At 43.3% G+C, this 14,150-nt stretch overlaps 1 protein-coding gene across 8 annotated transcripts in view; it reads right to left on the bottom strand.

Moving 5' to 3' along the window:
• The window catches only part of FBXO25 (F-box protein 25), a 64,394-nt gene that overhangs the window by 11,698 nt on the left and 38,546 nt on the right, over positions 1-14,150 (bottom strand). For all 8 annotated transcript variants that reach the window (XM_009243494.4, XM_054561135.2, XM_054561139.2 and 5 more), the window contains 2 exons: positions 8,116-8,209; positions 6,773-6,957 (listed from right to left, as the gene is read on the bottom strand). In XM_009243494.4, the coding sequence (XP_009241769.2) occupies positions 6,773-6,957; positions 8,116-8,209 (279 nt within the window). The remainder of the gene's footprint in view (positions 1-6,772; positions 6,958-8,115; positions 8,210-14,150) is intronic.

The raw sequence follows: 14,150 nt of genomic DNA, 5'->3' as shown, positions 1-14,150 counted from the left end.
GGAAGGCTGGAGGAGGAGAGCAAGAGAGGGCTGCACAGCAGGACAGAACCAGGCTGTTCCTGGGTGAGGCCCTACTGCTGCACCTCCCCATGCACCAGGTGTCCGTCAGCATCAGGAGGTCAGTACTCCTCTACTGCATTGAGACGCACCTGGAGAAGGGCAGCGTCTGCAGATGTGGCGCTGCTGCCCAGATTAATCCAATGCACCACGAGGGCAACATGACACCCATCACCAGCAGGGGGCAGGGCCTGCGCCACACCACTGTCTGGGTGGCCTGGACAGCCCTTAGGCCTTGATGGGTCACAACTGGTCACCCCAGTGATGAGAAGGTTGACCACATCATCTGCAAAGCTCCTTCTAGCTTTGTGGAGTTTTTTTCTTTATTGAGGTGTAACTGATAAATGCAATCTGTCTATATTGGCAGCACGTGGTGTTCTGTGCTTGTATGCGTTATGAACCAGTGGCCACAGCCCAGCTCGTTGTCCGTCACCTCAAGTCAATCCTTTTATTTTTGTGGTGAGAATATATAAGATCTACTCTTAGCAAATCTGAAGTAAAGGATGTATAATTATTAACTGCAGTCATCATGCTGTGTAGACAACCTCCACAATGGACTCCTCCTGCACTACAGAAACCTTTCACCCTCCATCCAACATCCCCCCCACCTTCCAGCTTTACATTTCTATGACTTCAAGTTTACAAACCATTTCTCCCTCACACACGCCAGAGTAAATGCAATGCATCTGCCCTCAGAAGATACATGTGTGTGCACGTGCCAGGCTGAGGAAGGGTGGCTGTCCTTGGCCCCGAGAAGTGGGCTGAATCAGTTCAAAAACTAAACTGTGCTCTGAGGTTGACCTGAGACAGCCCTGGCTTGGGTTTGAGCTCAGACTGTTTCAGACTTTTCAGGTCTCAGTTGTATCTAAATGAATCCCTTCATTCTCACTAGAAACACGTCTTCCTGACAGCGGCGTTCTGGCTGTGTGGGCGCGACAGAGCTACCTGGTCCCGCCTCGGCTCCTGACCCCAATCTGGGGTGGCGCTTCTGTCGTGTGCTCACCTGCGAGCTTCTGATGTGTTTTTCTTTTGTTCCCAATAGGTCGATATATGTACTTGGCCACAAGGAGAGCTAGCTTCCTTCTGATGTGTCGTGCCGTTCTACAATCCTACTGCACACAAACCATAGTGACCATCTATTTTTGGCTAGACTGAGCTAATTCCATGAGTTTGGTTCTCGAAATCACTTGACCTATGTGGACAGTGGAGTGTAGGGAGAGGTGACTGGGGCACCCATGCCTTGACACGCCATTTTCTTCTCCTGCTCCCCTATAATGCCCTCGCTATGGAAGCACCTTCCTAGGACTTCAGAATGGAAACTGCTGCAGGGCCCTTCTCATGCATTCCAGTGGGCAGCACGAGCATGGACCGCCAGTGATGCACTCCAAGCCACCTTCACCTCAAGCACCCTATGCATCTGCCAGACACGAGTGGGGCCTCAACACTGCTTGACAGTTTGTGAAGTGCTCTAACATTCTGGACATAATCATGAAGCTTTCATGGACTGCACTAGCGTGCTGTCCTGCCCCGTCTGCACACAAGTTTTTTGCCCCTACAGCTGATGGGACCCATGCATAGGGCAGATGTCAGCCCTGTTGTAGGCTATGGAGCTGCACAGTCCAAGAGACATCACTTCCCCAGCAGCCAGCATGGTCCCCGCAGGCTCTCAGCAAACTTCTTTGCTCATTACTGACGAATCATGTTTGATTCAAGTCTTAGCCCATCCTTCCATCTTTATCATCTAGCATACGGCAGAGAGCACATAGAAAAGAGAATATGGCCAGGCTGGGTGGCTCACGCCTATAATCCCAGCAATCCAGGAGGCTGAGGTGGGAGGATCACCTGAGCCCAGGAGTTAAAGGCTGCAGTGAGCTATGACTGAACCACTGCACTCCAGCCTGGGCAACAGAGCAAGACCCTATCTCAAAAACAAAAACAAAACAAAACAAAAAGATAACGTGCAAGTAAATTAACCCCCAACTAAAAGTCTAACACTCTCACAAGAATTATGTCTTCCAGGTGCTTCATTCTAATTCCTACTGAGAAAAATTTCTGTAGCAGACAGGAGTTTACAAATACTTTGCTGCTAAAATTACAAAGTTTAAAGGTAGTATGAAGTGGTGGTATGAAGGTAGTACGAAGAAAAAAAATCCTGGATTAGTAGAGTTATAGAGTCTGGTGTGACAACTTGGCATTTGGGACTTCTGGCAGAGTCCAGTTTTACAGCCCTGTTAATGGCTATAACAATAGGGTGTAGCAGAAATGCCAGCACTTCTCATCCAAACGAAATCTTGAAATGTGACAAGGCACAAAAGTCTTGCTGAACATGTCAGAAATCCTGCTGCGTTTTTTGCTGCACTTCCTCCATTGATTAGCTACATGCTCTCTGCCATCATGAAATCTCTCACACCTACACTGCACTGGAAGGAAGAAACGATGCTGCTGCTTCTCTTGCTTTAGGGTAGTCTCAGCTATTACATGCGACTGCCAATGATTCCCATTTCTCTGTGGAAGCACTTCTGCTAACAGAAACTTGTGTTGCTATTATCATTCTATTTTACACAGAAAAAAAAAAAAAGAGATACAGATGAGTTGACTGGCTTGCCCAAGATCGGGGTCCAGCCTCGAGCCCAGTCTGCCTGGCCCCAGGGCCACGTTCCCAACTGCTCTGCCCTTCTCCACGGGAGGCCCATCCCCTCAGTATGTGGTGAGTCACTGAAGTCTCCCTCAATTCTTCTTTCCCTAGTACCCACTTCAAAGTCACCAGTCTACTCTTTTGCTAAAGTATCCCCAAGTTCATCCTTCCCATTTCACTGTCATTCCTCATGAATGCACTGAGGGTTTACTTCCCTCCAACCTGGCTGGTCCCTGCCTGGCACCGAAGGGGTACCTCTAAACATGGACCTTCAATGACCCTTGGCGGAGAGCAGCAAAGGCTCTGCAATGCCCACAAAGCCCTGAGTCTGGTCCTAATCCCCTGCACCTTCCTCCAAGCAGTCCACGCATTTGGCATACCACACTCTATTAGCCCCTGGATGCAGAAGTTCCTATACCTTCTCACAGGAGTCAATTCTGCAACTTCCGGGAATTTTGTCAGCCAGTTTACTTTTTGTTGGTGGCTTGAAGTCAGTCACAGTGGGAAACTGACAAATGCTACAAATCAAACCTCTTGCCCCCTGGAGAGCCAGTTGTTAAACAATGACCAACAGGCCACCACCTGGATACTCTCCCCTCATTCTTTGTTTTTTTTTTGAGATGGAGTCTCACTCTGTCACCCAGGCTGGAGTGCAGTGGTGTGATCTCAGTTCACTGCAACCTCTGCTCCCTGGGTTCAAGCAATTCTCCTGCCTCAGCCTCCCAAGTAGCTGGGACCACAGGCATGCGCCACCACGCCTGGCTAATTTTTTGTATTTTTAGTAGAGACGGGATTTCACCGTGTTAGCCAGCATGGTCTCTATCTCTTGACCTTGTGATCCGCCCGCCTCGGCCTCCCAAAGTGTTGGGACTACTGGCGGGAGCCACTACGCCCAGCCCATTCTTTAAGCTCCACCTAAAACATCACATCACTTGTGAACCAATGTAATGTCAACAGCCCTGTGTGCATATCTGTTATAACACCCCACTGAGTTCTGTGACGCACCATGTGCTCATCTCCCTGGGGCCCTCGGAGGCCCCATGCTAAAGCCTACGCCTACTGATCCATGTGTCCCACCTCATGATGGGCCTAGCAAGCACATGGGGGCATCTAGGAAGTGCTGACTGGGTGAGGAAGCATGTGAACACATACCTGTGTGCCTGCTCTGACTGAGTCACAGAGATGTGCACATGAAAGCACTTCCAATTCATCAGCACTGCCATATCTTCAAATGCAGCTTCAACAGCAAAGTATATTTGTTTCACAAGAAAAAAAATTTCTGATGTTCTTAGGAACTTTACAACACGAATATATACTAAATTTCTGCTTACTTTTGGGACTATGAGAATTTAGATTTAAGGGGTGTCGAGGTATTTCTTTTTTGAGAAATATCTTTTAAAAAAAAAAAAAAAAAAAGGAGTTTCACTCTTGTCGCCCACGCTGGAGTGCAATGGCACGATCTCGGCTCACTGCAACCTCCACCTCCTGGGTTCAAGCAATTCCCCTGCCTCAGCCTCTGGAGTAGCTGAGACTACAGGTACCTGCCACCACACCTGGCTAATTTTTGTATTTTTAGTAGAGACAGGGTTTCACCACGTTGGCCAGGCTGATCTCGAACTCCTGACCTCAGGTGATCCACCCGCCTCGGCCTCCCAAAGTTGCTGGGATTACAGGTGTGGGCCACCGCGCCAGGCCAGGGGTGTCAAAGTATTTCTTGTTGGGATAATCTAGAAGACAAAGACAACTGTCAGCTTACTGGACAAAGCTGGCCCTGTATCCTAAGGCTGACATGGCAGAACTTCAGGCGGTATGCTTGGACTTCCACTCTCAGGGATCCGGAAGGCTCTAAGCTGCTCTGTTCTAAACCCATCTGCTTGAGTCACCTCAAAATTCATATGAATAAGTGCGAGGCAGCAATCCAGCATCAGCCAGCGGGTCAGGAGACCAGATCTTTACGTTAAGCAGCCTCAGACCAGTTTGGCTGACTGAGTCCAGCATCCACAAATGCAGCTCAGTTAACTGAGCTGGTAAAGTGCTCTTTCTACTGGTTTCAAGTAACATTCCCAGAAAGGTAAAACTCCTCTGGCCAACTCCTACAAGGGAACCTGACCCTCCTCAAGGCTAGAAGCAGGGCACAGGGTCCAGAAGCCAATATCCTCACAGAGGCACATGCCAAGCTTGCTGCTCCAGAGAGCACTCAGGGACTAAGGTGAAGAGATGCCAGGCAGCATGCAACCACTAATGAAACAGAAGAAACAAGTTCAAGGTCTTTGATGGTAAGATTTGAGTGGACATGACGAAAACGGGCACCTTTGTGTTATCATCAGTGCTTTCCTATTCCTCAAAGATTAATCATTAATTTCATTTTTGTACTTTATTTTTCCCACTTGATCAAAATGGCACTAAGGTAACACTTATCCTTCTGTGCTGAGGCAGAGAGGTATTGCCATATAAGTGTGCTCTGCCTACCAGGGCTGTGGGAACCATCCCAGGCCAAAAGCAGAGTGTCTTCCTTCACTGGCTATGGGCAGCCCTGAGTGGGGCAAGCTGGGGCCACATGGACTCCTATTATCCCTCAGCCCGTGCCTCTTCCCAGGTAGTATGAATGGAAAGAAGATCCAGAAGGAAGCTCAGTGTACAGCCATGCCTTCCTGCTCTGTCTCGGCTCACCCAGTCAAAGACGCAAGCTTGTCCCTTGCTTTCTCCTTTCTCTCCTCTTGGTGAGGTGTGGCTCAATCCTTGGAGCTTCGTTGTTGTCTCCACTGGTCCACATCTCTCCACTGGCTCCACATCTCTCTCCAAAGAATGCAGAGCCACTATTCTTACCTGGAACTTCCCAGCCAGACCAGAAAGGCTGCTTCCTGGCCTTTTCCAAACACCCCCTTCCTTGGGATCCTGACCATGAAAACCCACCATGGACAAGGACACACCCTATTCTCTCCCCAGAAGGTCACCTGCTGAACATCACTACCATGGATCTGCCTCATCAGGAGAAAGGGGACTTTGGCCATGTGGCCTGGCCACTCATGTCAAGACTTCTACAGCAAGCCCCATGCCATGCGTAAGTGTCTTACAGACGGACTTTTAGCACAACTCACCTATGCATGGGGAATGCAGTAAAAGAGGCAGCGAAGAGCCAGCCTGTGCAAAGCTCTGAACGACTGTAGGGTCACACCAAGACAACAACAGAACAAAGAGTCCAACATTTATAACAAACTTGCTTAACTCTTACTGACGCTGAATGTTACATTATTAATGATAATTTCAGACTCATAACTAGGCAATCATCACTCTTTTTGTAAATCCCATATTTAGATGGCAAATAAACAGCCAAAAGTTAAGGCATTCAAAGGGCACTTGAAAACCATTCCTTTATGTGGAACCTGGGGTGCTGTGATAAAAGGTAACTATGACCCCACCAGTACAATCTGTAGAATCATTTATACCACTAAGGCTACGTAAGTCACACCACTAAGATATATCTTCGGTTTATTCTTTTTCTTATTAGTACTAGAGTTAAATAAAACACTATCTAAATACTTGGGGCAATGGTGTTAATTAACATTTTTCTTGTTGAAACTAGTTACCAGAATAAAGAAAAAATATCAAAAAAACTGATGTGATTTGCACCTTCTTTTGGCCTTGTTCATTGTTGCTAAGAACTATAAACACATCCCCAAAAAAGATAGCAAGGAAGAAGACAAAAAGTTACTAACTTGGGAGAAGCAGCAACTAAATAAATAGAGAATTACTGGCAATACAATTTAGCCTTAATTTACTGAATGTTATTCTAATAACTGAAATATTCAATTTCCCATGAAGGTAAATTTATTTACATCTAATCACCCATAGGATCAGCCTGGTTTGATGATTGCTATTCCCACTGTCTTTCCAATAGCAAGTATAAGCCATTGGGGTCTTTGGTCCTTTTCTATTTTAAAACAATTTAATGAATACTTATGAAAGCATTAGAAAATCTTTCAAAAAGCTATAGCAGTCTTTCATGTATGCTTAGAAAAGATAACAACTTTTGTAATATAAAAATAGAGTGTAATAACTCTTATGCTGAGATATTTATACCTTAGTCATCTGAAGATCCTGTAGCTGTTGCTGCCAGGCGAGAATAGTTTCTAATCGGCAAATCCAAATATTGATGTTTCCCACTAATACAGACTTCCCTACTCCTCTAATAAGAATGCAGAGGGTAGAGCTTAGGTCTTGCAGAAGATCTTTGATTAAGCGAGGATTGTGGTGGTCATCAAGAACTGGAATAAAGAAAAATAAAACTATGGATTGATACAGTTAAGCAACACTTTAAAAAAAGATCTAGTTTCACAACCCAAATGTCCACTGATAGATGAACAAACAACGTGTGATCTATACATGCAATAGAATATTACTCAGCCTTAAAAAGGAGGGAAATTCTGACACATATTCAGCATGGATGAACCCTGAAGACATTATGCAAAGTGAAATAAGCTAGTTACAAAAGGACAAATATATATCTCCACTTACATGAGGCATCCAGAGTAGTCAAACTCATAGAGACAGAAAGTAGAATGATAATTATCAGGGGCTGATGGGGAGGAGGAATGGGGACTCAGTGTTTAAGGTGGTAAGAGTTTCAGTTTGGGACAATGAAGAGGTTCTGGAGATGAATGGTGGTGATGGGTGCACAATAATATACACATACTTAATGCCGCTGAACTGTATGCTTAAAAACTGCTAAAATGGTAAATTTTATGTTATGTGTATTTTACCACAATAAAAACATGTAATTTCACAACCCAAAAGTGACGTCATTTTTGAGATATCACAAATATGAGATTTTTTAAAACTTTAAAATTTTATCTGATAAATTTTCAGTTGGGTCTACAATTTTGCCTTTAAAATGGTCAGTTTATACTTTCTTTTGTACTTATCATAAAGAGGCTACTTTAAAATGGCTTAAATATAGAGTCATATATTCCTATGTATGTATAAAGTCATGGTGTGAAATTTAAAGTTCCATTTACTAACAGCCAGTAACTTATCAAGGCAAGCTCATTAAATTAGAAAGAAAATTATTGGCTTACCTGATGCCTAAGTGAGTAAGTCACAATCCTGCTAATTTTGGAAGCATACATCTAAAACGAACTGTGACTAGCTAACCATGAAAAGGTAAAATAGCTTCTTTAAGTTCTGGGATTAGTTATTTTTCCTAATATATCCCTTTGTATGCAAAAGCAACTTTAAAAACGTAAACAGCAGTAACAGAACACTGGGAACTGGAGGGATGACTTGTATTTCTGATGTTGTCACATTATTTACACAATTGTTTTTGACAGCATGTGTACTGGGTAAACATAGAAGAAAAATCCCATCTCCTTGCACCAAATTTCTAATTAAGATTTAGAGTATTAAAAATACAGTGATCATCTTACCCTTTTGAACGATTTTATCCAAAATGTTGAAGTAATTCTTTTGTGCCACACCACTCAATGAAGTTAACTGGGATTTTGCAATTAGCTGCAACAGCTTAAAGGAAAGACGAAAAAAAGCTGAGCGATATATAAATCTATTTAATATGGAATTACAAACCACAGCGACATAACACACATGCATGAAGATTTCTAACATGCCATCCTAAATTAAGTCACTGTATCAGTCAGAGTCCGAGTATAGGAAACAGTCACTACTCATGCAAACCTGAAGAGACCTTCATACAAGGGACCTGAGGCAGCCGCAGCCTGCAGCTCTGTCTTCTAGTCTTGCAGGCATTCATTTAGTTAGTGGAAGCATATCTCCTCCCAGAGCCCAGGCTGCAAGAGTCTGAAATGGAGCTTTTAGCTTTCCAGCCTCTGTAGCAAAAGGGCACACCAGAAAGAGGCTAGAATGAATGGCTGGGCACTAACAAATATTCTCACAACCTAAGCCCATACTCGCAGTTGTTTGCTGAACAATCAGAAAATCAAATAGCCCTTCCATGTAGAAATTAAAAAGGAAAAACAACACCAAAACTCATTACTAAATAGCATTTTGTATTTAAAAACTCATTATTAAATAGCAAATAAATCGCATTAAAATAAAAAATTGTAGAATTTGTATTCTGGGAAGCCACAGTAACAAATCCCTGTGACAGAACCCGTGAAGTAGAGGTCTCCTGCGGGAATGATGCCCGAGGCCCTCGCCGCTGCTCCACCTGCCCCTCCAGGGATGCCCTGCTTTTCCAGTTGCCCCTACTCTGATATGCATCATGGCAGGAAAAAGTGGGCTGCTGCTTTCCTTTAATGCTTTTTGTCCCACTTTATTTTTTACTTTTGCCTAGTATATCTTTTCATTCTTTTATTTTCAACTTTTGTAAATCACTGTTTTAGGTGTGCTTCTTACATACAACTTGGAGTTGGGTTTCACTTTTTGATCCAATCTGAAATCTTTTACTTTTACCAGCCTTCAGGTTATGTGTATAAGGTTATGTGTTTACATGTATAGATACAACATGTTTGGTCTTAATTTCATGACATGTTTTTGTAGCTTTTTGAAAAAGTTTTCGTTCTCCCTGTAGTTCTTCTGAAATTTAGAAATGTTTGCACTATTTGTCCTAGGGTTTACTTTTGGAATTTTAACTCTATGTAATTCCCTCTCCTTCGGAATCCTCATACAACACATCTTAGCATTGTTAGTTTCCTGTTCCACATTGTGATAAAACTGCCATTCATCTTGCTCCTTCTTCCTTCCATCCCTCTCCTCTACAACTTGATTTTAGTGAATAACATCTTAGTGCCTCCCTGTGATTACAGGTGAGACAGTCAACAAACCTCTAACCACCGACCTTTTCTCCTCTGCCCTCCACTCACAGTCTGCTCCGTCACCCTCAGCCACACAGCTGATGCTGCAGAGACTCACTGACACCCAGTCCGATGGACACTGTTTCTCCAGCCAAAACTGCTCATGAGAACAGTAAGTATTCCCTGAGTTCTCACATGATCAATACTGTTTGTCTGCAGACTGGATACAAAAGACGGTTTGACTGGACATAAAATTCATGGGCCATCCTTTCTTCCTGGAGGATCCCATAAGTAAGGATTACTCCACTATCTGAAGAAGTTGGAGAAATTTGAAGCCACCCTGATCTTTTCCCTCGATAAGAGATGACATGTTTGTTTACCCATTGGGAGGTTCTTGCTTCATCTTCAGAGTTTAATAATTCCTGTAGGATATGGCACACTCATAACCTGTTCTCAGTCAACCTTCCCCAGCATAAAATTTGCCTTCTCACAATGTACACTTCCATCTATTTTTACCTGAGCAGAATTTTCCTGAACATTATCTTTAAATATTTGTTCTGTCCTTTTGTTTTGTTTTCCTGTTTGAAGATTCTAATGATAAATATGCTGGAACCCCCCTCCCTGTTCTCTTCAGCTGTAATTTTCTTTCTTGTTCCTTTTAAACTCATGACTATGGTTTCGTTCTTATTAATTTTCTCATTCGTATTATTTCCATCACCTTTTTTGTGTTTCCCAAAACATCTGTTTTCTCCTGGGCCCTTCCAATCCACCTTCACCTCTGTGGTGGTTCTCCCAGCTGCTGCCATCCTTTCTTCTGCCAAGTTGACTTTGTCTCCTGCTGTCTCACTTGGTTGTACAGGTTGAGCATCCCTAATTCCAAAATCCAGAATCCTCCAAACTCTGGAACTTTTTGAGCATGGACATGATGCCACAAGTGGAAAATTCCATACTTGACCTCATGTGATGGGTTGCACAAAATTATTAAAAATACTGTATAAAATTACCTTCAGGTTATATGTATAAGGTGTATGTGAAACATACATGAATTTCATGTTTAGGCTTGTATCCCAGCCCCAAGTTATCTCATTATGTGTATGTAAATATTCCAAAATCTGAAAAAATCCAAAATCTGAAACACTTCCAGTTCTAAGCATTTGGGATAAGGGATACTCAACCTCATTAAAATCTCTTTTCTGTTTTGTGGCATTCCTGCACTGGGATCTTCTGCCACAGAACTGCTTCATGAGTTTGTTTTTTTCATTTATGATGAACTGTCTGGTCATGATTCCATCCTGCTTCACAGACACATTTCCCACAATTTCCTTAGAGAATATTCATGCAGTGACGGTCACCTTCTGTAACAGGCATTTCAGAGTGAGGTGGGACTTTCTAGGGCACCTGTTTTGCAGATGCCCTCAGGGTGGGGGGAAGGGTAGCTTTCAGCCTTCCCAGTTCCAGCACTCTCTCCCCCAGCCGCTACCTGCATGTATGTGAATCCCTGGGAGACCCCACAGCCCATGTCTCTGAGTAAAACTGGATCCAGAAAGCCCTTTGCTGTCAGTGGTCCTCCCTGGAACTTCTGCACTCTGCAAGCTGGAGTTGAACATCTGCGACTCAGCCTCTCAGTGCACAGGCTGTGTGGGGCCCGACCTCTATACCTGGCCCTGATGAGTGCTTTTGTTAGCCTGAGCCCTTCTGCTCAGTTCCGCCTATGCTATCGCTGCCCAAGCTTAGCTGCTTTTGGTAAGCCTCATGCACATTTTAGAGTCTGTGAACTGCATCTGCCTCTTATTTCTCTGAAAATGGAGTTTTTCATCCCTTCCTTCCAATTCTCCTTCCAGCCTTTCTTGATTTCCAGAATGAGAAATCACTAAGTCATATACTGAGCCACAAATAACATTATAAATGTGACAATTACACATGATAATCTTTGGGGGAAAAAACATTCTGTGATTTCTAACATATTTACATAAAAATATCTTACACTAAAACACACCAGTTGAGGGCACTGGACAGAGATAAGATCAGGTTAGGCCAAGCAAAGCTGAGAAGACCATTGTTAAAATTTCAATCCTGTTCCTTTATCTTTTCAAATTAACTGAATATTGTTATTAAATTTCTTCCTTGTTTTAATGTTGAATAGCACCCCTTTTCCCTGCCTCACTTTAGAATCAATTTAGAGACAAAGGATTCAGGCCAATTGAGGTTATCAGCATTATCGCTAACAATAGCTGGACTGGCGGATGCGATTCAGATTCACTCAACAATGGATTTCCTAATCTGAATCCTAGACTGAGATGAGGCCAGCCAGCCGTAAGCATTGCTTAATAACCAAAGCCTCCCCAGATAGGCTTCTTGCCCTACAATGCTGAAGACATGAAAGAAACAGACCAAAATGTACAAATATCTTTTATTCCTCAAAGGAAAAAGAAGAGTTACACATGCCTGTTTCTCACCAATAAGAGGGGTCAGGGCAGAGTGAGTCTGGAAGAGAGAGTTCTACCACCATGGTTCCCAAAGCATCGTCTAAGGGCCTGTTAGGGGAGCCCGAGGTCTAAACTATTTCCACAGTTTCACTAGGATATGATTTTCCTTTTCCACCCTCACATTCATTCGTGTGCAGTGAAGTGCTCCAGAGGCCCCAACATGCTACATTATGGAAGACTGAACTCAGGAGCAGAGATGAGGAACAATCCCCTCCATCACACCAGACACCAGGAGGGTGTGCCAAGGTGTGAGACATACAGTCCTTACTCTTTTTTTGTTTTGTTTTGTGAGACGGAGTTTCACTCTTGTCTCCCAGGCTGGAGTGCAATGGTGCGATCTCGGCTCACTGCAACCTCTGCTTCCTGGGTTCAAGCGATTCTCCAGCCTCAGCTTCCCGAGTAGCTGGCATTACAGGTGCATGCCACCACGCCCGGCTAATTTTCTGTATGCCTGGCTAAGTTCTGTATTTTTAGTAGAGACAGGTTTCATCATGTTGGCCAGGCTGGTCTCAAACTCCTGATCTCAGGTGATCCACCCACCTCGACCTCCCAAAGTGCTGGGATTATAGGTGTGAGCCACTGCACCCAGCCCAGTCCTTACTTTTAAATAAATGGAGAAATATTTTTAAAATTGTTTTAATTTTGAATGTGGCAAACATTAATAGATATAACTCACATGACCAAAATCTCCTTGGGGTCCTCAGTAATTTTAAAAAGTGAAAAGGACCCCTGAGACAACATTTGGGTTTGGAACTGCTGCTCCACTAGGGGAAGAAATACCAGAACAGAGAATATGTGTTCCCTGGGAGATAAGCCTTCCCAACTACCTCCCCTCCTCTCATCGAAATAAGTTTTCTACATTTCTTTAATATCATGTTTTAAAATTCCTTTTAAAAAGACTGAAATCATCAGCAGAAGGCACAGGATTAGCTTAGCACGGTCAGTTTAGACTAGTTACCCACAGAGGACTACAGAATGGACACCACCAGGCATATATAAGCATAGAGGTGAGAAGGGCCGTGTTCACAGTTGACGAGATTACATTTCAGGTTAAACTGGTAATTAAGATGACAGGGCAAAAGACAATTAACAAAGAAACCATAATCATTCATACGCTTCTAATTAGCCATAAAGCAAAGTCTGTTGGGAATTTAACGAATATTTGTTAAAAACACAAATATTGTAGGAAGCTTTTTATACAGTCATGGGTCGCTTAACAAGGGGGATACAATCTGATCCAAGAAATGCATTGCTAGGTAATTTCCTCAATGTGTGAACATCACAGAGTGTGTTACACAGCCGCTACACAGCTAGGCTATAGACCTATACAACATGTTAATGCACTGAACAGCAACTGTAACATAATGGCAAGTATCTGTGTATCTAAATATATCTAAACATAGGAAAGGTACAGTAAAAATAGGAAATAATCTTATGTGGCCACTACACTACACACGGTCGGTCATTGACCAAAACATCATTATGCAGTGCATGACTGCATATCTCCTCAAATCCGACAATTCTAAACAAGTAAAGATGTGGAAGAATTAGATAAACAGAAAGAAAGTACATCCTTCAAATAGAGAATCTGTATTTTTTCCACACATCAATAGAATATTTATAAAAATCAATTATAAAGAAGGCCACAAAGGAAAACTTAATCATTTCAAAGAATTAGAGATCTTAAAGGCCAAACTCTCTGGTGATAATATAATAAAACTAGAATTCAATAAAGTTAAATAAAATCACAGCTATTTGAAATTCAAGGTCCACTCCTGAACACCCTTGGATCCGGGAGCAAATTGGCACTGCATGTGTGCCTGTGCTCCTGAAGGGCCTCACGTCCATAGGGAAGGGCAGAGAAAGAGAAACAACAACATCTTCTACCTCTATTTTTAAAGTCAGCCTTACTACAAAATACAGAAAGTATTCTTCACTGGGCAGACCAAATCAACTTTGCTCAATCTTCGCCTCTGGGTTCCTTTAGATTTATAATGAACTGTAAGCATTTACTGAGTGATTATTATAAAGGCACCATCTGAAGTACCTGATGCCCTTTTAATGCTGTAATGCCCCTGTGAGGTAGGTCTTACTATTATCCCTGCTCTAGAGATGAGAAAACTGAGGCAGGGAGAGATGAAGAAGCTGGCCCCAAGGCCACACCACTGAGGAGGGAGGGGCCAGACCTGGAGAGCAGGGGGATCC

Source organism: Pongo abelii, chromosome 7 (genome assembly GCF_028885655.2).
Source record: "Pongo abelii isolate AG06213 chromosome 7, NHGRI_mPonAbe1-v2.0_pri, whole genome shotgun sequence".
Taxonomy (NCBI): domain Eukaryota; kingdom Metazoa; phylum Chordata; class Mammalia; order Primates; family Hominidae; genus Pongo; species Pongo abelii.
The sequence above is the reverse complement of the archived record's forward strand: the minus strand, read 5'-3'. Positions and strand labels throughout refer to the sequence as shown.